The sequence below is a fragment of the Pongo pygmaeus genome, chromosome 13 (genome assembly GCF_028885625.2).
Source record: "Pongo pygmaeus isolate AG05252 chromosome 13, NHGRI_mPonPyg2-v2.0_pri, whole genome shotgun sequence".
NCBI classification, from domain to species: Eukaryota; Metazoa; Chordata; class Mammalia; order Primates; family Hominidae; genus Pongo; species Pongo pygmaeus.
The window spans coordinates 42,727,690-42,751,055 of NC_072386.2; the positions used below are offsets into that span (position 1 = coordinate 42,727,690).

Genomic DNA, 23,366 nt, shown 5'->3' on the forward strand with positions numbered 1-23,366 from the left:
CACTTTGGGGACTGTTGTGGGGTGGGGGGAGGGGGGAGGGATAGCATTGGGAGATATACCTAATGCTAGATGACGAGTTGGTGGGTGCAGCGTACCAGCATGGCACATGTATACATATGTAACTTACCTGCACATTGTGCACATGTACCATAAAACCTAAAGTATAATAATAATAATAATAATAATAAAAGAAAAAGAAAAAAAAAAAAAGATTGGAAACATGCAAAGCACTATTTTAATCAATTGAGCTCACTTTGACTTCTGTGCTTCTTCAACTCTGCCTCCATTGAAATGTATGCACAAACTTTGGAAGGTTGAGAGTTTGGGAAAATTATAATTTGGGGGAATAAAATACACAGCAGATACTATTTCAAAAAAGATTATCCTGCTACATCAATAAAGACCGTAACAAGGCAAAAAAAAAAAAAAAAAAAAAAGAGACGTTGTATGCAAGACATTCTGTGGGGTACCCAGAGCAAATTTCAGTCCCAACAGGCTTTCTCTTAGTATGCACCTCAGTCACTTCCCATGGGCTCAGTTGATGAGGCAAATAGGCAGCTTAAACCCATCTATCTTAAGAGTTGTCCAAGCCATACAAAATTAGGAGAGCATATACTAATACAGGCACCCTGAAATATGAAGAATTTTCAGTTAACCACTTCTAGATCAGTCAACTTGCTATTTCTTTTCATTGATGTGACCCATGAAGCACAACCTATGGCTTCTAGAATTGAAGAATTTTTTTTTAGGAGTCATTATAACAAGAGCACTTCAAGAGAATGAGAGCATTAAACAGTTGTACACACTAATGATGGAGAATGAGCTGTAAAGACTCCCCCCCACGCCATCCCCCCGCCATCTGATGAAAAAGACACTGGTATTAGCTTCTGGGGAAAAGGCCATTTCTGTTAAGTCTCAATTTAATAATGAATTCAAATCACCCTCAGAAGCCTGGAAACATAAATTTGACCATATCCAGGCTCAGTATTTATCTTTCCAGTGGACACAGGTTCTTTTTCCTAGATGTGTTGGTTACTTTTTTGTTGTTAAGACAGAAGAAAACTTGGCATGCCCTATAGTTTTCCAGAAGATTGCTTATGGAATAAGGAAGAATCTGCCTGGATGGTTTTCTAATAATCCTCCAGTCCTCCACAGAAAGCACCATATGCTCTAGGCTGGAGTTTTGGGCCACGCCACCATTCACCTTGCCAGGTAGAAAGAACAGGCATGGTGTTACATGGAACTTTATGCTTATTTATGCTGAAAGTGCACAACAAACCTGCCAGCTGAGTGTGCAGGCCTTCATCAAGCACAGTCCCAGAGTCTTTCAGGACAACTCTACCCTGAGCACAACCTACAGCCTTACACTAGAGCTTGGCTGCTTGACTGGGAGCAGGGAAAGAGGTGGTGCTTTCACCCTGTGTGGATTGCCCTGGTTTGAATTGTGCACCTTCACCTGACTGATTTCTCCAACCACCTTGCCTCAGACCATTCCTTTTCCCACATAGGATTCTGTAAACTCAGTGGTAGTAAATACTAGGTAATTGGACGTGCAAGAACCATGCAGGGAAATGCAACTTCCAGCATATGGTGGGTACAGGTGTACAATGGGCTGCCTTTTCACAATGAAAGGTGGTTCCGGAGGAGCCTTGGCATTGTAGACAAAGAGCAAATGGAAGCTTAGGAAGGTACTACCCTTTTCCAGCAAAATGTTTCCACTGCTAATCAGTTGATATATGAGGGGGCCTTTGATTTGAAATGGACATATTGTCTGAGACCATAGAAGTAGGAATTGTTCAGCTTTTCATTATGCACTTCATTCTTTTGTAAGAAGGTACAGAAATGTATTATCCCACATTCCTGACCGTCTTAAACATCTAAAAAATATGCACAAGTAACAGCTGCCTGTTGTGCTTGCACACGGTTCTCGTTTGATGACTTATTTTTCAAATCAGCCAAAGACACTTTTTTTTGTTTTTTTGAGATGGAATCTCACTCTGTCACCCGGGCTGGAGTGCAATGGCACCATCTCGGCTCACTGCAACCTCTACCTCCCAAGTTCAAGCTATTATCCTGCCTCAGCCTCCCCAGGAGCTGGGATTACAGGCGGCCGCCACCATGCCTGGCCAATTGTTTTGTTTTTGGTAGAGATGGGGTTTCACCATGTTGGCCAGGTTGGTCTTGAACTCCTGACCTCAAGTGATCCACCCACCTCTGCCTCCCAGAGTGCTGGGATTACAGGCGTGAGCCACCGTGCCGGCTCAAGGACACTTCTTAACATGTGTTTGGGCACCCTTTGGGTGGAATTCAAGGCCATGACTTCAGAGCACTAACATCGCCTCTTTGGTTTTTAGCCTTGGGGCTGGAGCTGAGAAGCAGGGGTGTATCAATAGTCTCCTTAGACTAGGGCATTTTTGTTGTTGTTTTAAAACACCTACTTGACGGGGTCCTTGAAAGTCCTTGGTTTTGGGTGTGGATTTCCTTTGTCTGGCTGTTCACCAGGTCTGCCAGTTCCACAAAACTCTCCTTTCATGTTTGTGAAGAGTGATGGTTTCATCCAGACAGGAAAATGAACCAGATGTGTTTGAGTTAATCTAGTCTAAAGGCTTTCAGTGCCCTGGAGCTTGCAGGATACCTCCAAGCTAGCTGACAGATCATCACACGGGTTGTCGAGGGTACCTGCTTTTTCTTCTCCTCATCAATTTTCTCCCTCCTTTTCTTTTGAGGGACTATTTTAAAACCAAATTGAGGTAGAAGGAAGGTAATAAAATTGTGCTTGCAACAAAGACAAAAATATAGTTTAAAATTCATGTTCCTTTCTTCAATAACTAAATCATTTATAAAGGAAAAACCAAACAAAACAAAAGCTTTCCTTTCCATTGATATTAGCCTAGCAAAAAGTCAACTTTAAGGAAAATCCATGTTGCCTGGATCCCAAATGGCTTATATAATTTAAAAAAAAAAAAACCCTACTTAATATTAAAAACAGATTTAAGAGCATGAGTTTAGTCTGGTATGAGGGAGAATAGCTGTTTCTCTATTGTAGAATATTTATTTTTATTTTAAAAAGATTTTTTTTTCCCTCCTAAGGTCAACCAAGTGTCAGCTACAGTTGGAAAAGATTTCACCGTGACTCCATCTAAACTGATTCAGTTTGACCCAGGTACATTTTGTGTCTGCAGTTTGTTTTATGTGTTTTGTTTTATTTTGTAGGCATGTCTGGAGATTGTAGAGAAGACAGAATATTACACAACTTTGGCCAACTAGAAACTCCTCAGGGAGCCATACCACCCCACTCTAAAAGAGAGGTGTTTGGATTTGAGGTTTTGCCCTTATTTTTTTTTTTTTATAACAAGTGAATTTTGATTTCAAATGAGAAGAAAGATTATAATAAATATGAGATATCAAAGCAAACATCCAAGACAATCCAGAAAAAATAGTCATTTAGAAATTATTTGAAATTCTAACACAAAACTGTTATAGTTTAATTGCCTCAGATTTTTTATGAAAATTTTCAGAATGTTATGTTTATATGGATTCCTAAAGGGCATTTCTAAATGGTCCCTCATGGAATAGGTTGGTATTAGGAGATTACAGGGGAAATTATTATTTAGTTAAGTAGCACTTATTTTGTTTTAAATTTGTGGAAAAATTTTGCTAGGTGCAAGTGGAAATAAAAAAGGCTGGTACTTGCTCTCAAGTGTGTTCCATTGTGTGAGAAACACAGGCAAGAAAACACTCACTGATAGTGCACTGGGACCCAAAAGATGAGCTGTTGTTTGGGCTAAGAGAAATCTTGGAAGACTTCCCAGGGGAGGCAGTATTTTAGCATTTAGATGAAGAAGAAAACTCCAGGATGAAGGACTAACACAAAAGCACCAACACACCTTTGGGGAACTGTGCCTAAAGCTGAGGCTGGAGCCTGGCCATCTTTTCCTGGCTTCTGTGGATGGGACAGGTAGCTCTGCCTCACTCACTGCATGCCACTCTATTTCCCTGGGGTTTGAGATGGATCTGAATCAAATGTGGGGGCTTGGGAGCGGCAAATACAATGGGCCTGGAGAAGCAGACAGGACTGTGGCTTTGTGCTTTCCGGCCAAGGAGATGTTCTGCACACTGAGAACACTCCTCTAAGTGTGGACTCTTGACATCATCTGCCACTAACTCATAAAGGGTTGAGCAAAGGCAAAAGAAAATGGCCTAAGTATCAGCACCACCTCAAAATTGCCTATCTTAATGTCAAACACAGAAAAGAAATGGCTCTCTGCAGTTCACTGCAAGTAGCATGATGCTTGAGGACTGTGTTAGTTTCTTAAGGCTGTCATAACACGGCATCAAACACTGGGTAGCTTGAAACAGAGACATCGAGTGTCTCAGTTCTGGAGGCTAGAGGTCCAAGATCAAGCTGTCAGCATGAAGGATTACTTCTGAATCGATTCCATGCCTCTCTTCCATGCTTCTGGTGGCTGGGTGGCAAACGCCGGCATTCTTAGTGTCTGCTGCCTCACCCGCATCTCTGCTTTCATCTTCATGTAGTATTCTCCTTGTGTGCATGTCTGTGTTATAAAGTCCCTGCCCCCTTTTTTTTTTTTGAGATGGAGTCACGCTGCGTCACCCAGGCTGGAGTGCAGTGGTGAAATCTCAGCTCACTGCAACCTCCGCCTCCCGGGTTCAAGCAATTATCCTGCCTTGGCCTCCCGAGTAGCTGGGACTACAGGCGCACACCACCACACCTGGCTAATTTTTTTTGTATTTTTAGTAGAGACGGGGTTTCACCATATTGGCCAGACTGGTCTCGAACTCCTGACTTTGTGATCTGCCTGCCCCAGCCTCCCAAAGTGCTGGGATTACAGGCATGAGCCACTGTGCCCAGCCAAGTCCCCCTTTTTATACAATACCAGTCATAATGGATGAGGAGCCCACCTTATTCCAGTATGACCTCACATTAACTAATTACACCTGTAATTACCCTAGTTCCAAATAAGGTCACATTCAGAGGTACTGAAAGTGAGGACGTGAATTTTTTAGAAATGCAATTCAGCCTATAACAGTGAACCTTCACTTCGACATGCGAAAATCTGTATTTTGTTTTTGGTCTCCTTCCTGTGATATTTAACATTCTAACTCAGATAAACTGGTTCTTCCGGCTGACCTCCTTTTGTGGGAAGAGATCCTTTTACATATGGGAAAGATTCCTGTTATTTATGTGCTGTTTACTCCCACACTGGTACAGGCTCTTGCGGCCAACCCAACAATCCCTACAATGAAATGGTGAGATGATTTGCACTATGTCCCTTCCTACTTCATGTTAAGGCAGTTCCAACTTTTCCATTTCTTGAGTCTTTGCCATATGTCATCTTCGTAATTTGAGGTCTGTTTGCTACAAGATCAGGAGTAATTCTGGCTGCTAGTAGGTTTCAGGAGCCCATCAGGTGCTCTGTTTGGACTGATAGGAGCTAGAATGTGTCACACTACAAGAGACTCTGAAATCTATCTCTTGGAGATTCCACTGGATAAGATAAATACCCATTTGTCTAGAAGAGCTGACATGCTGTTTTGAGTAGATACTAATGACTTCTGGGGGCTCTAAAAAATCTTATGATTTTAGATATTATTTAGACAATTTAAGAAATAATATAAGCATATCTTATAACTTAAGAAGAAAACAATTGGCTGTTCATTGTTTTAGAATTTATTAACCCAGAAGTAGTTTTACAAACTGAAATCTTGCTTTAGAGAATTTTGAAGTTCTCCATGTCCACAGGTCCAGTAAATATTTACTCCTATCTTGTTAATCCTTGCCTCTTCTGGGTCTGGTGTCCTCATCCCCATATCCACCCCTTTTACCGAGGGAAATCAATTTGTTTCTTTTAAAACGGCAGCTTCCATGATTGGGTGAAGAAACAGAGTGAAAAACCGAAGACAGTGGGATGCCATAAGGTTTGAGAACTCTTACGTGGTAGCTGGAAGGAAGCTTGCCTTGAAGTTGCAACTATGCTACCAAACCAAAAAAATACCAAACAAACAAAAGCAAACCCTAACTACTTTGCATTCAGCTATTGTGACTAGTCTTGAGTGGATATAAAAATACTCCTAAGAAAATGATTGTTTTCCTTTAAAATATGCATTATTGAAAGGCTTGCAGCATTCTTAATTGATACTTCATCATTCCTTAGAGTCAAAATGTTTTCCAAGGGAACAGATCTTTAATGTGGCATTTACTAAAAAATATTGAGAAAATATCTTTCAATAGAGAAATCTGCTTTGCAGGAAAACATCCAGGAACTCACCTACCCTGTAAAGTGGAATATGTCTGCATAAAATGACACCTCTCTTTTCTCTTCAGCACCTTTTGTTTTGTGGGAACAGGGAGCCAGTCCAAGCCTTCTGAAAATGCTTGTATGTCTCAGGGACTTAGCAAATACTTTGCACCTTGAAAGTGAAAGAGGAAGGGAAAAAATGATAAAGTTTTTACTTCCAATCTCATTAACCTAAAGAGTTAGTTCTCTGTGCACACCTGGAAGGCATAGAAACCAAGTTGGAATGCACACAAACAAATCAGAAGCACTTAAATGAAACTCAAAAGATATTTTCTGTAACCCCTAACCATCTGGTTCTACTCTGTAAGGTCCAACAAAAACCTTAAGTTTTTTGTTCTTTGTTTTTTGTGTTTGTTTGTTTGTTTGGGGGGTACTATAATTTAAAAAAATTAACCTTAAAATAAGAGAGTCGGTTGGGAGTTGGAAATATTTTTTTGTATTGGATTTTATTTACATAATGCTTAACTTTATGGTCTTTGAGGGTCAGAACAGTCCTCCAAATACTAATAATCATATTATTCATATGCTTTCTTCATTGACCACCTCTTATCTTTTCATGCCAGTTGTATTACAGCAGCTGTCTATGTGGTCTCCAAACTTCTAGCCTATCTGTCTATCTGCCTGGATCTCCAGACTTTCTCACATAACACTCTCAGGTTCATTTTGCTAATCCACTTTCAGCATGTCACTTCTTTGTTCAAGAACCTTCCCTGTTGCCTGTGTTGTAAAGTCTGAATGTGGCCAGGTGCCCAGGGCTCTCTGCAGTCTGGCTACAAATAATCTTTGCAGCCTTATGGCCTCCTGTCCACCCATGTAACCTCTCTATTCCAGCCAGCTAATTCACTCACCTTTCCCGAGTCAAGACCTCTACTTTGCTATCTTCCTGTCTTTACTTATGTTGTTTTCCTGTTTCCTCCCTCCTAATCCTTTCACTTCTAAAGCCCACATTTATATAGGCTCTACAATCTATTCTGTATCTTTTAGTAGGTAAACATACATAGCTTTCAATAATTATTTGACTTTTCTGGTTTTGCTTCTGTCTCCTCCAAAAGATTTTAAGCTCCTTTAGATCAGGGTTTGGCTTATGTTACACCTCTGGTATTCTCCATAGCATCTAATGCAAAGATAAACATATCATAAGTACAAAATATATATTTTGATGTATTGATTTATCCATCCATGAGATGGGAATTGTATGGTATTATTATACATACTAGATGCTTCAACTTCTGCTTTTGCAAAGACTGTGAACCTAATTGATTTAAGAACTCAGTACTGAAAACTTAATAAATTAGCTGTCAGCCTGTTTTTTAATAAAATACATTTATTCCAAATACACCTAATTTTTTCCCCTCTAAGTGCAGCCAGCCAAAAGTAGAAGAAGTGGATAGCTTCACCTTTCCATTGACTTCTGTTGAGGATTGAAGAGACTGATTAGATCATGAGATCTATGTGAGGCATACCTTCAAGAAACAGGCCACCATATAGATAGACAGTTGAGAGGTATAAGTCTGTAGAAGGCAATCTGCAAGATAAAAGAGTCGTTTTTTGGAGATGGGGACAAGGTCTCACTCTGTTGCCCAGGCTGGTTGACCTTCTGGGCTCAAGCCATCCTCCCACCTCAGCCTCCTGAGTAGTTGGGATCACAGGCATGTGCCACCATGCCCACCTAATTTTTGTTTTTGTTTTTGTTTTATTGTAGAGACGGGGTTTTGCTCTGTTGGCCAGGCTGGTCTCAAACTCCTGAGCTAAAGTGACCTGCCCGCCTTGGCCTCCCAAAGTGCTGGGATTACAGTTGTTTACCACTGCACCCGGCCAAGAGTTATATTTTTAAGAGAAGACTTTTTTAAAAGTTTAACTGTATTATATAGAGGGGCCTAAAGGAGTAAAAGCACTCAAATAGCCAATGAGCAAATGGCAGAGTAAGCTTTTCCAACTTAGCTAAGAAAAGTTAAATCATAAGTTTACTGTGTTTATTCCTCTTAAACTTGAGCCTTCTTTCTCCACTTAAAAGTATTCCCTTTACTTCCTTCCACCACTTGTTCTTCTAAATAAACTCAGGGGATATCCTATGCTCCACATCATAGAAACTGGTCAGGATGAGATCATCTCAGAAGTTTCTTCTTGCAGTCTTAATATTTTGTGTATCTGGGGTTGCTTTGTTTCCAATCTTGGTGTTGACAGGATGGCTGGGATATGTTTGTAATGTCAAAACTGTTTTGTATAATATTAAGTTCACAAAGTTACTGTGAACCAAGCTTGACTGTAACTTCATGAATAGAGGCAGCCAGAAAGAGGGAAAAAATTGGCTTTATTTCTAGAACCCCCAGCCCATAAATTCTCTCTAGGAGGATATCAAACTACTGAGTATTACATCATCAGAAAAAGCATTTGTGGGCTAGAAAGATCTCAGGAAGTGGGGAAGCCGATGCAGGCAGCTGTCTTTAGAAATGATTAAGAAATCAATCATTTCAAGGGTTCCATGAATAGCATGAAGTACCATCCAATAATCACTTCTGTCTGCATCAACAGCTTAAGATTTTTTAAACTATTAAGATTTTGAGATTGCAATACTTATTTATTCTTAAGAAGAGAAGGGACAGGTTGGGAAAATAATTAAGTCTTGGATCTCATCTAATAACCATTCTTTTTTATCCCTTGCATACTGCAGCTTACTTTTTTGTTACAGTGTTTGCATTTAAACGGAATCATCATTGTCCAGGAACAAATGTGGTCTTTTCATGTTATTTGGGAGAACAGCAGGACTTCAGTGAGTTGGTAGCAGTACAATAGCTCACTCGGGCTACTGCAGTCTAGCTGTAGACATGTTAATTAATATATTTCTCTGACACCTAGGTGATTGAAATAGCAATTAAAGAGTAATTAAAATGTTTACTTCTTGTAGGAATGTCAACTAAGATGTGGAATATAGCAATTACCTATGACGGATTAGAGGAAGATGATGAGGTCTTTGAAGTAATTCTGAACTCCCCTGTGAATGCAGTTCTTGGCACAAAGACAAAAGCTGCAGTGAAAATTTTGGACTCAAAAGGAGGTATTCTTTTGATCCTCATCTTGAAATCAGGAGCGGTCCTGGCGCTGTAGCTCTTGCCTTCAACAGCCAATGTGCTTGATAACACCTTCAAATCAAAATGCTTAATTTCTTGTCAAGAAAGCACCCTCAGTCGTGATGTAGGCCCTTTATTCTGGTTTCTGCTTCATGTGGTTTTCCTCCTGCTAAGAACGATCACTTGAGAAAAGCAACAAGTCAGTGCCGTAGTTGTTTTTTTCCTACCCGTTTGTTGTTCTCACCGAGGGGGCAACAGTGTTGGTGAGAATCTATCGACAATTATTTTCCCCAGAGTCTGTAGAGCTGTAATTATCTTTCTCTGTTAAAGAGCACTCTTAATGCCTAAAATCTGAGCCCCCACTGTAGTGTGACCAGGAAAATTCTAAGAGAGGAAGGAATTGGAGAAAAATAGATGTGAAAGATGCAGCTGGCTTGGGAATTTGGGAGCAGCTGGAGAATATTAATGAATGACTTTGGATGGCAGCGCCAAACAGGTCCTGGATTGTCTATGCTAAAGAACAACCTGTGAACTAAACAAAATAAAGACCAGCCAGACTCTTTGGTGCTCTGATTTTTTTCCGCCAAATGCCTTTTAGTTATTTGTCTTTTTAGCATTTGACAAGTGTTCGTACCACACTCAATCTTACACTCCCATTTTTATACCAGTCATGCCCTATGGTCCATATTTTTTTTCTTGCCTGGAATCTATTATCTTCTCTTCTCTTTCTTACTCTATAAAAAAAATGGGACCTTCCCTCTTTTCTTTATAATATCCTTGTTTCCACAACATCTCTCCCCACTACCTTTCCTCACCAAATTTATTTCTTTTCCAGTAGAATTTTCTGGTCACATGAAGTACACAAAATACATGATATACACACCTTATATATGAAATATAAAATACCCAGACAAGGGTTTTGCCCTCAAATTTTTTATGCCTTCCCAGAAATACTAATTGGTGAGGTTTCCAATAGGAGCCGCTCTATTAAGATTTACTGGGTCTTTGTTCTGTAGCAACTAAGAGAAAAGTTTTATAAATACTATTTAATTCTATGACATCTTTAAACAATTCCAGTTTCTACCTCTAGGAAATGATTACTTTAAAGTTCTTGTGGAATAATGCTTGATCAGTGAATAAACTTTTATATTGGGGAATACTATAATAAGAGAAGTGAGACTTTCCCCCCAGTATATGATATGATAATAAAATCATAACAGTGATTTTCATTTGGGGTTTATGAAATTGATTTCATGACTTTATAATCACTCAATAGATGTGCAGACGGGCACAGCTTTCCTGGATGTAAACTGATGAAGAGTAAAGGAGTTTCTGGCAAATGGCAAAAAGGGAACATCTGGTGGGAAAACCATCCATCTAGGTTTAATGACAAGCTGCTCCAGGAGCTGTGTCAATGTGATACCTTATCTGCTTGTGTAAAATGAACTGACCGCCTGCCATCTTGCATGCCTCCAGGACAATGCCATCCTTCATATTCCTCCAACCAAAGCAAGCACAGCACATGGGAGAAGGGCATTTGGCGTCTGCTGCCCCCAGGGTCTTCCTCATCCACCACTTCTGGTTCCTTTCATCTGGAAAGAAGACCTCTTCCATCTTCCATGCAGCTAGCAGTCACCAGGGGAGACACCCTGCAGGGCTTTGATTCTACAGATCTTTCTCAAAGGAAGCTTAGGACCCGTGGGAATGGCAAAACAGTAAGGATGGGGACCTTCTGGGAAATGATGTGCAAAATACATATTAAAAGGATCAGAAGATGTTAATAAGTATTCTGAAACACTGAAGAAGCTGTTTTGATTCTCATAGTGAGTGGGGGCCATGGTTCCTTGCACAGTTATGCAGTGCCTTCTGTATGCAAAGATCTTGAGGCTGCCTTGCTTCTTTAATTGTACTGAGGTGATAGATATGCTGATTCATCCATATGATTTCTGCTTTGATTCCTTTTGTGACCAAGACAAATAGGGAATGGTCCATGACCCTGAAATAGAGTGAGATGAAATGATGCAATTGGGTGTGGAAGCCATGGCTTTGACCTCATTAACACAGCATTCTAACCATTGCATACTCTCATATGTGCACGCATGTGTGTGTGAGTGTGTGTGTGTGTGTGTGTGTGTGTGTGTGTGTGTGTGTGTGTTCTTGGACCTGTGTATTATAGATATACCAAAAAATAAAGATGTATTTTTTCCCTGACTGGAACTGTATATGTGTGAATCCACACAACAATCACAAATTCTGATTAGGCCTAGTGATTTTTGAAATTCCAATGATTTGGGCATGGAAAATCTTAAGATACATATGTTTTGTAATTGTTCAGACATTAGCAAGATCTTACTTGGTGGTTTTACCCTATTACTAGTTATTAGTCAATCCAATTCTGTTCATATTTTGTTCTCTGTCAATTTCAGGTCCGTCCGTCCTCTGTTTATAGAAATGGAACAGACATCATCTATAATGTAAGTGTAGGCACAGAATTGCTAAATTTCTTATATTTATGGATGCAAGTATTTAATGAAGCTATTATTTTATATTTTTTATATTTATACATTTCTCTCAAAAAATTGTTTTGAAATTAGACGCTTGGGTGTTCAGAGAAACAAATCCTCTTACCTTTTTGCTTTGACTGAATTTTTGAATTGCTCATTTTTTTGTTTGCTATTTTGATGTTTGTTTTTTCCTTATTGTTGTTGATTGTTGGTTTCCTCAAGTATCATGGGATAGTTTCCTTGAAACTGGAGGATGACAGTTTCCCAACTCACAAAAGGAAGGCCAAAGTATCCATCATTAGTCAGCCACAAAAGACAATCAAAGTGGCAGAACTGCCTCAAGCAGATAAGGTGGAATCCACAACTGACTCACACTTCCCCAGACAGGTATGAAAATCTTTGTTCCTTCTTACTCACCTTATAACAAGTTGTTTGCTGGGCCATAAACACACTTAATTCACAAAATAGCCTCCAAGGTTGGGGGGATAGTTTACCCAACACAAGTGCTTCCCAACAAATGAAGAGCCAAAGGAGGTGAATGTGTGAGCAACTTTCCTTAAGCCAATTCTAAATTGCTAAATTGCCTTTCCTTCCCAAAGGACCAGTTGCCCTCATTTCCAAAGAACTGCACTCTGGAATTAAAGGGACTCTTCCATTTTGAAGAAGGCATCCAGAAGCTGTATCAGTGCAATGGGATTGCCTGGAAAGCCTGGAGTCCCCAAACCAAGGTAGGAGACAGGCTGAGCAGCCGCTTGCACCTTTATTCGCAATGTGCCCTATGATAAGCTAATAAAGGGGAACGATCTGGTGCATGACTCAACCCATGCTACATCTTCCTGCCATTGTTACAACTTGAAGGCCAAGAGGAAAAAATGGCCCAAAGTGGCTTTTAAAAATCACAAAATACGTTAGTTAAATCAATACCGTTTAAGAAGATGTTTACTTGTTATGTTCAGTTATCAGAATGTCAAAGTTGTAACATTGAAACGTTGCTGACTGTGGTAGTGTTTTCTGTAAGAAGCCATTGCATTTCTCAAGATGGAGAATTGGGATTAGGGCTGACTCCCTTTGTGGTAACGAAACTACTTGACTGAAGTTAGGGAACTCGTAGGACTCCTTATGCTGAACCGACTCCAGATTGTAAAGACCGTTATGATATGAACACAGACAACTGTTTTTCAGGATGTGGAAGACAAATCCTGTCCAGCCGGGTGGCACCAGCACTCAGGCTACTGTCACATCTTGATCACAGAGCAGAAAGGCACCTGGAATGCGGCTGCCCAAGCTTGCAGGGAACAGTAAGGCACCCTATTGCACATTTGATTGATGTTTTCTTTTCTCTATTTCTCTATTTTCTCATGGAAGCAGAGAGCTGCTTCATTCATTCAACAAGTATTGAGTGCCTAATATCTGCCTGGCTTTGTTTTAGGAGCCCCGAGGGAGTTCCCTAATTCAGAATGGATTTGTGATGGGCCTTGATAATGTATTTGGTTGGTGCAAAAGTAATTGCAGTTTTTGCCATTACTTTTGCACCAACCTAATATTTGACTGAGCTCTTTTCTGTTAAAGCTGCACCATTGCCATGTTTCTTTTTCTTTTATTTTCTTTTCCTATCTCAGTCTTTGTGAGGAAATCAGAAGGAGATTTTCTGAGTCAGCAGCATTGCAGTTTCTTTTTTTATGTGATAAGAATTCCTGCCCATTTAATTGAAAGTATATAGTAATGAAAAGCCTTATAGCATCGGGCCTCTAGCAATGCGATTATATAGCAATGATTATAAAGCTGGGCAAGTAAGACAAAGGCTCACTGGGTAACAGAACATTCAATAAAGGTTGACTTATGGTCAGAGAATGACAACCAATGTATGTAGTCCAGAAGGACTTTAAAAATGCATATGTACGTATGTACCTATCCCTGACCCTCCTTTTTGTTTGCCAATCTGGATATTATCTAAACAACACAATTAGACTAATATGCCCCATGGCTGGAAATTGAGACTAGGGAAGTCTCTGGTTATAATTGATCTGATCTTGTACTTCATAAAATTTAAAAAGTTATACACATCTAAAGACGCCATTAAGAAAATGAAAGAGCAAACCATATTCAGGAAAAGCTGTTCTCAAATCATAAATCTGATAAAGGTCTTAAACTCAGAAAATACAAACAACTTCAACAAATCAATGACAAAATGACGATGCAAACAGTAGTAGTAAATGATTTGGAGTCTTCGCAAGAGTAGATGTCCAGTTGGTCAATAAATAAATGAAAAGGTGCTCAAAACCATTAGATATTAGGTAAATGAAAATGAAAACCACAATGAAATACCACTTTACACCTACTAGAATAGTTAAAAGTATAAATATGACAATCCAAATTTGTTTTTAATTTTTAAACTTTTATTTTAAGTTCAGGGGTAAATGTGCAGGCTTGTTACCTGGGTAAATGTATGTCATGGGGTTTGTTGTACAGATTATTTCAACATCCAGGTATTAAGCCTATTACTCATTAGTTATTTTTCGTGATCATCTTCCCCCCCCACCTTCCACACTCCAATAGACCCCAGTGTGCGTTGTTCCCCTCTATGTGTCCATGTGTTCTCATCATTTAGCTCTCACTTATGAGAACATGCAGCATTTGGTTTTCTGTTCCTGCATTAGTTTCCTACAGATAATGACCCCCAGCTCCATCCATGTCCCTGCAAAGGACATAATCTTGTTCTTTTTTATGGCTGCATAGTATTCCATGGTGGACAATACCACATGTTGATAAAGATGTAGAGTAAATAGAATTCTCATGTGTTGTTGGTGGAAGTGTAAAATGGTACAATCACTTTGTAGAACTGTCTTACAGTTTCTTATAAAGTTATATGCATCTACCCTATGACCTAACATATTCTACCCTATGACCTAACATATTCTACTCCTAGGTATTTAACCAAAAGAAATAAAAATATATACTAAAAAAGCTTCATAAAAATATTGTATAATAACTTTATTCATAATAATACTAATTTGGGTCATTTGTTTTTTGTTATTGATGTTTAGAAATACTTAATTTTTCTCCATCAGCAAGAGAATAAATTTTTGATAAATTATTTTATAAGCGATGGAATAAACTACTGAAACCTCCAGCAATGTAGATAAATCAAAAATGGAACGTAGAGAGAAAGCAGCCCTACACAAAAGAATACTTATTATATGATTGCATTTATATAAACAAGAGAATCTAATCTATGTTGTTAGAAATAAAAAATTGTTATCTCTGGTAAGATTGTGGAATGACTAGAAAATAGCACGAGGTAACGTTCTAAAGTAAGAGAAGTGTTCAATGTCTTATTCTAAGTGGTTATTGAATGGATGTATATACAATTGGCAAAACTCATCAAATTGAATATTTAAAAATCTATTCATTTTATTATATGTAAATTATACCTAGATTTTTTTAAAAGCTAATAAAATGTTTTAAAAGTGTGTTTAAAAACTGGTGAAACCACCTTTTTCTTCGTTGGTGTATTTCATGTTCTAACTGTTAGTAGAGTCACCAGAGAGGTTAATCAGTGGCTTTCAGGGTTTTTTTGTTGATAAGTTGGTGGTATCAAATAAGATAAAATATTAAAATTTTCACAAATAATAATTGCTTTAAATACATATATTTCCTTAGTGCTACATGTTAAAGAACAAATAAGACATTCTTCCATCATTAAGATGGTTAAGATGTTAAAAATGACATCTTAACTAGATGTCATTTAGTTTGTCTTAATGCATTGAAAGCTCCAGTAGAAGTAGTGGTATTGATCTTTTTTTCTCCTTGAGGAAAGGGCTTTGATGTTGATCAAAAGCTATCTAAGCTAGCAAGAAGAAGATTGCAGTATGCAACAAAAGGGAGAATACTATGGTGTCCCTGCTTACAAAATTAAGGGAAGGAGTAGTTATACTCCAGCCAAAGTTATCAAGATTAAATGGTTGCTGGGATTTGTTGATAAAATGTAGATGAACAGAACAGAACTTCCCACCTTGAAGTTTCGAAGCAATCTTTTGTTCATCTTCCAATGGTTCTTAAAGGACAATGCAAGTAACTGGTCTATAATGAAGCTTTCATTGGTTCTTAATGTATGAGAAAAATAAGGACAGTATATATTGAGAAATATCTTTCCATTCAGTCATAGATGGTGATGTCACATTGCCAAGTGTGTTTTTTTAAAGGACTGTTCTTTATTCTGAGATTATAATAGTCTAGCTTTTTATTGTCAAAAACCACTTTTTATGAAATAATAGCAACTTATAACATTGTCGATGCCCTCATGTTGACAAACCTACATCAGTCTCCCATCATCTTTTGTTTTCATTTTATTGTTCCAACTATTAATAATTGTGAATAGGTTCTATTGGTGGGTAGCAATGAGTTCTTCATGTATCTATGAATACTGTACCATTCGATCACCACAATAATAAACTTAAGGCCTAAATTAATTTAAAAGCATAGATACTTTCTCATGCACTTAATCTAAGATTTCATCTGCAGCTTGGTTTTAAGCATCTTCACCCATGACCCTTTTATATTAGCCTGACTGTAGTTCTACATGCCTCCTTGTCAATAATGTCTTACTTTTATATTTATAGTATATGAAATTGTTTCACATGTATTAGCTTAGTTGATCCTTCCATCACTTCTCTTATCTACAGTTTACAGATTTATTTTAAAAAGAGGTTCCAGGAAGCAAAATCACTTGCTCACAGGCATACAAGGAAGTAAATGAAAGAGATAGAATTTAGTTTTTCATCTTTATACCTCTAAAACAGGTCCCCTAAGTATAGCAGTTTTCTCATCATAGATGTACTGACAAGTATGTCTATTTTAACTATGTGTTGAGGTAACCCAAAGTAGATTTTCAAAATTATGTGTTAATAATTGTTTTTCTCTCACTGCAAACACATATTAAGATTTTTATTAAATTATGGACCCTAAGTTTCCTTTGGATTTGAATCAAACTAACCTTTCAATGCAAACCTAAGGTATGATCAAATTCCTGGTTTATAGATTCATTCATTTAACAAATATTTCTGAAAGTCCTTTACAGAGGGTCATTCACAACACCCATATTTCCATAAGGACAGCAAATTTTGCTTTATCCTTTGTCCCTAACCAGATTGCTAACTCAACTTAATCTTTATCTCCAGTCTTCTTTCCTCCCCAGTGGTGTTTTATTATTTTTCTAAGTCAAAGGAGCCAGACTCCTAGATTATGCACTTCTTGAATTTACATATTGTAATCTCATCTGCTCATTTCCTCAGGCAGTCATTGTACATTTGGTAATTCTATTATTATAGAGCATTATCTATGAAGCCATTTTGTTTTCCCACAGGAGTGTCTGGAACCCCTGCTGGCCTATCCTTAGAGTTACCCTGAAGTCTACCTATACTTAATCAAAAATTTTCAGAGAAGTAGACGTTTATTCATACAACCAGAAAAATTAAAGCTTCTGTTTCTAATTCTATACTACAAATATTTGTGTATGTGTACCTATTTATAATTTTATATCCATATATACACCTATACAGATAATACCCACCACATTTTACATGTATGTGAGCATAAAATAAAAGGAGTGATATTTTTATAAAATAATAAACATATGAATACCTAAATGTTTCTTTTGTGAATAACTATGCTCTTAACATTTTACCTATCTTGAAGCAGAGCTATCTTCTCATCTCACTCTTTTGGAACTTCTTGCTTTTTGGAGAGTCAAAAAGAAAACCGAAATTGTACTTGAGCGGCTAAAATGGATTTTACCAAGTTTGTTTTAAAGATAGCTTCAGGAATCTTCAAGCTAGAGAAGATGTTAAATATCCTTGAATAAAACCTGTTATATCCTGATGCTGAAGTTGAGGCTGCAAAGTTAGGGAGTTTCAGTAAGCGAATTAGTTCAGTAAGAGAATTAGGGAATTCATGCAGGGAATTAAGGGGTAATCAGGAAGTGGAACCCTGGTCTCTTATGCTCTGTACAAAATGTCATAGTGACTGGGACAGTCCCTCAAGCCTTCCCTCAGCTTATATTTAACACAAGTTTCATATTGTGTGTTCTAAGCCTACAGCGCATTAGAATAACCATGTTGGATGTGATGGGGAGGGGAGGAGAGGAGATGCCTCATCATACCTGCTGTAACTGTCAGACAGGAGCTGAGAGTCGATAATGAGGTCAGAGCCAAGTCACAAAACCCAATCCAGCGGTCTAAGGCCATTCAGTGGAAGGGCAAAGAGCCTTATATATCTAAGAAGGCCTAGAAATCATCATTGCATCAGACAGCAGCAAAGTACTATTATTAGTAGAGGGAAATCATTTAAAAATAGACAAATTATGTTCACCATATCTAGTCTGGAAAAGCAGAGAAATAGATCTGAATTTTGAAAAGACATAGGCAAAATAAATAAAATTAAATTCAACACTATCTAATCTAATGTGTTGCTAATTTTGTTTCCTGCTTTTCTTTTCGTATCAATGGATATTAACCAGGCAAAAAGATCATGGTGATTTAATTTTTTTCCTTGTTTGATTTTTTAAATGTTTAAAATTATTTTTTAAAATTTAATTTTATGTTTAATTGACAATAATTGTATGTATTTGTAGGGTACAATGTAATGTTATGATACGTGTATACATGATATATTTGTTTCTTGTATGAAACTTTCTGTTTTTTTATTTTTAAAGAAGAAAGAAAGAATTACTTAGTGGCTTTCTACTGAAAGCATTTTTAAAGAGGTTTTAATGAGCACTGCTGGGGAATTAGGCACAATCAAATATTGCTTCTAGGAATAATTCAGCTAGCTGCAAAAATAATTTATAAAAAATTCTGTTTTGTGAAAAATATTTTACATATGTTTGTAAAAACAAGCACTTTAATTTCTATGCATTATATGAAGGTTTGACAGTTGGGGCTATACTCGTTTCACTGAGTATAATGAAGAAGTCATAATAATATGTTTATTTGGCTAAACACACTAAGCTCCAAATTTAAACCTGAAGTAATTTTATCTAAATAATTAGTTTGGGTTACCTTACTCATCAAATTAACTTGGTATTTGCCAAATTTATACCAGCTAGAAATACACTTATGAGAAGAATAGTATTTTGTCATTAAATAAGTAATTGTTATAAGTAGGCAGTTGTTGATTTTCCAAAAAGATGTTTGAAACCTATTGTTTATGTTTTAAAACCTATTGATGTTTTATGCTGTAAAGCCCAGATATTATAATAAACCATCAGTTTCTTTGATGTCACCTACCCCCACCCTGCAGACACTTTTTAAATAAAACTGCACTATTAAAATCTTAGAAAGTTCTTTTTAAATACATACTTTTTTGTGTATTTTAAACTTACTCTTATTTCTGTTATGCATTTTGTATCAGCAGAAATGTTAACTGCTTGTTGCTGATACTCTCATTTTCATTTGCATGTAGATACCTGGGCAACCTTGTAACTGTATTCTCCAGGCAGCACATGCGGTGGCTCTGGGACATTGGTGGGAGAAAGTCCTTTTGGATAGGCAAGTATCTGGGAGGGAGGCTGCACTGAGGAGGGAGGCAAGGACATGAAACAAACAGGCACCACCACCCTGCTACTCCCTTCCGTGGGTTAAATGATAGTGGTTTACAATAATCGGCAACCAATGGATCTAGCCATTTATCTTTTAAAACTCATCTTAAACCTTTTTTTTGACACAATACTTTCATTTTTAGGCATCTGTCCCAAAGAAATAAATAGGGATGTGGTCAGATTGACAGGCAAGAGAATTCAATGCAATAACATTTCTAAAAGTAAAAAATTAGCAATTGCTATAACTGAAGAATGGTTAAATAAATTATAGTATAGCCACATGAAGGAATATGTAAGATTTAATGCTTTTGCAAGCCATTAAATAATAAAGACATGAAAAATTGCCTTACGTTTATTAATTCATTTAACAAATATATGTTGGATGCACATTATATTACATATAAAATGTAAAGTGTATTCCATTTATGGCAAAGTGCAAAGTAAAAATGCAGGGTCCACATCAATATAAAGTATGAAATAATTTAGAATAAAAACAATTATATGCATGTGGTGTATGTATAAATATAAATATATATTATATTTGTATATATAAATATATATAATATTTACATATGGGAATATATACATATATATGAATATGTATATATTATACATATATATTACATGATATGAATATATCAAATAATTAGAAATGACTTACCTCCAGTCAAGAATTATAGGTAGGCTGGGTACGATGGCTCATGCCTGTAATCCTAAGACTTTGAGAGACCAAGGCTGGAGGATTGCTTGAGCCCAGGAGTTCGAGATGAGCCTAGGCAACATAGTGAGACCTTGTCTCTATGAAAAATTTAAAAATTAGCCAGGCATGGTGGCAGCTAATAGTAGTCCAAACTACTTGGGAGGCTGAGGTGGAAGGAGTGCTTGAGGCTAGGAAGTTGAGGCTGCAGTGAGCCGTGATTTTGCCACTGCACTCCAGCCTAGGCAACAGAGCAAGACCCTGTCTCAAATAATAATAATAATAATAAATATAGGTGATTTTAATTTTATTCCTTCTTTTCTGAAGTCTTAATATTTTCTACAGTTTTAACAATAATAAATCTTTTTTTTTTTTTTTTTTTTTTTTTGAGACAGAATCTGACTCTGTCGCCCAGGCTGGAGTACAGTGGTACAATCTTGGCTCACTGCAACTTCTGCCCCCTGGGTTCAAGCAATTCTTCTCCCTCAGCCACCTGAGGGAGTAGCTGGGATTACAGGTGCCTGCTACCACACCTGGCTAATTTTTGTATTTTTAGTAGAGACGGGGTTTCACCATGTTGGCCGTGCTGGTCTCGAACTCCTGACCTCAGGTGATCCACCCACCCTGGTCTCCCAAAATGCTGGAATTGCAGGCATGAGCCACCATGCCCAGCCAAATAACAAATCTTTTAAACCACTTTAGAAACAGAATTTTCAGGGCACATCGAAGTCAGTATCCCCACTGCTTCTCTTTAAAGGCATTGTATACAGTTCCCTCTCTTGGCTTTTTAATATTTCTGCGGTACTCAGTGGGTCCCTAAATTCTGAAATGAACTGAGTATTAAGAGACAAGCTGGAGGATAAGTTTTCTCTACATCCATAATGACTCATTGCAAGGCTCTGTCCTTACAATATGCTTAGGCATAATGTCATCTAATCAATAATTCAGGGAGGGCATTCCTAACCAAAAGTATTTCATTTGATTCCACCCAAAAATACTGACTGAAAATCAGTTGGGGGAAGGTAAAATGTTATGTATCTAGGACTGTTTTCATGGTCAAATTTGATTTGGGGAATGTCAGATCATGCTATGGCAGAGAGTTCCTTTCTCATTTTTTTCTTTTTTATTTCTATTATGAAAGAGAGTGAGTAGGGGAATGCTTAAGAAAATATTACAGAAGCTTTACAACATTTGAGTGTAATTTGCAAAATTTGCCAGTGGAGGTAGAGAGGCAAGTTGAGAAAATCTGCTTTTTATTGGAATTGTAGCAGAATGAAACATCTTAAGCTCCAGACTCAATACATAGTAAGCTACTTTCAAATATGAAAACCGGGACATTTAAATAATGAGGAAGAAGGAAAATAGGCAAGAGCATATCTGTTTCCCTGTGATAGGAGTTCTGCACGTAGGATGATATAAATAATAATAATAGCTGCCATTTATTAAACACTTATATATGCCAAGAGCTTTACATGCATTATCTTTTTTAATCCTTAAAATAACCCTAGATGTACTATTTTTATGCCCATTTCTTAGATGAGGAAACTAAAACTCAGAGAGGTTAAGTAACCTGCCCAAAGATGCTCATCTAGCAAGTAAGTGGTAGAGCTAGAACTGGACTGGGATTTGTTTGACCCTTTGTGTCTTAGAGTATTCCAAGTTCCTATCCCTTGTTTTAGAACCTGGGCCCACACTTGCATGTGATAACTGAGCTTAGAGCAACAGCAATATGATATCTAAGTATAAATTCAATAAAAGTAATTGGCACATTCTTTTGGTTCACATCAGGTTTGAATGACCAAGCGCGTGCTGGCCACTGGGAGTGGATCGGTGGTGAACCTGTTGCCTTCACCAATGGGAGAAGAGGGCCCTCTCAACGCTCCAAGCTTGGAAAGAGCTGTGTTTTGGTTCAAAGACAAGGGAAATGGCAAACAAAAGACTGTAGGAGAGCCAAACCTCATAATTATGTGTGTTCCAGAAAACTCTAAATATAACAGACCCTAGAGGTGGCCACCTGGAATTTGTCACCTATTTATTCACAGGATCTGTGAATATTGCTCCATAGAAAACAAATTGTTATGGTTGAGCGGGTATACCTTTGTGATTCTGTCTAGTGAAAATGGAACATTTTTAATAGTGCCAGAAAGATTGATAAATACATATTTTTTATAAGATAAGATACAATTTTTGTATCTCAATACCTTTTAAAATAAATGCCAGCAGTATTATAAAGTGTAAGATTTGTTTATTCCAGAAGACCCTCACCCTTACCCCATTCCAAATCTCAGGGAGCACCAGTCTCATGGCCCTTGGATTTTTTTTTAAAAAAAGGTTTTGGTCCCATTACCTCTAATGAATTTATTCTGAAATATGTATCATAGGTGCTCCTACCACTTTAGTCTGAGTGAAGCTAACTCTACTAGTTCATTAAACCAAAGTTGAACTGCAAAGTTGTCCCTTTGGAGCCCTTTAATTGTGAAATCTAAGATTAGAGGCTGGGGTTGAAAAAGAGAATTTTCTATGATGAAAAAGAAAGACTTTAGATGAAAGAATCTTGTAGGTGGAGGCTCATCTACAAAGCTCTAGTTCAGGTAAGAATTCGGGGGGCTGCCTGTACTTCAGAGTTCTACTCATCACTATTCATGAAACAGATCTCCCTTTCCAATTTGAATGTTGGCATTGTACCATCCCAAAGCTAATGACTGGGTTTCCCCAGCCTTACAGAGTCATGAGAAATTTCAAGTAACATAATCTCTTCCTCTGTGTTTATTGTACTGACAAACATTTCTCAAGGACATTTGGGATAAAGAGTATATATGAATGATGGTTGACATATGGAAGAAAAATACTGCTTCCTCAGAAGTGTCCTGATGAGCTGTGCTGATAAACAGAGAAAAATAATACTGAAAACAGAGCCCCTGAATGCCTACATTCTCGGAAAGGATTTTGAGGAATTTTGAGCCACCCTTAAATCTTTAATATTTGCAGAAATGCCGTGTTAACTAGATTCTGTAATGGAAAGGTACCTTATTAATTTATAATCTCAGCAGAGTGGAACATTTTTGTAACAATGAAGTTTGTTGCAGCCTTACCAGAACTCTCTTCTGAAATCAAGGTTTAACAGTTATAGGAAATTAGAACTTATGTCTGAAACATTTATTTAAAGTTTTTCTCTTTTCATAG

The 23,366-nt window shown here is 37.6% G+C and overlaps 1 protein-coding gene across 6 annotated transcripts in view; it reads left to right on the forward strand.

Annotated features, from left to right (window-relative positions):
* The window catches only part of FREM1 (FRAS1 related extracellular matrix 1), a 256,761-nt gene extending 234,346 nt beyond the window's left edge, over nt 1-22,415 (forward strand). For 4 of the 6 annotated variants that reach the window (XM_063649502.1, XM_063649501.1, XM_063649504.1 and 1 more), the window contains 9 exons: nt 3,091-3,163; nt 9,226-9,375; nt 10,865-11,103; nt 11,815-11,862; nt 12,115-12,279; nt 12,492-12,620; nt 13,075-13,190; nt 19,351-19,436; nt 21,972-22,400. In XM_063649502.1, coding sequence (XP_063505572.1) covers nt 3,091-3,163; nt 9,226-9,375; nt 10,865-11,103; nt 11,815-11,862; nt 12,115-12,279; nt 12,492-12,620; nt 13,075-13,190; nt 19,351-19,436; nt 21,972-22,171 — 1,206 coding nt within the window. In that variant the 3' untranslated portion in view covers nt 22,172-22,400. Of the gene's footprint in view, nt 1-3,090; nt 3,164-9,225; nt 9,376-10,864; nt 11,104-11,814; nt 11,863-12,114; nt 12,280-12,491; nt 12,621-13,074; nt 13,191-19,350; nt 19,437-21,971 lie in introns of all 6 variants that reach the window. The other 2 variants (XM_054502066.2, XM_063649503.1) reach the window with 2 other exon arrangements.
* The last annotated feature ends 951 nt before the right edge of the window (nt 22,416-23,366 follow it).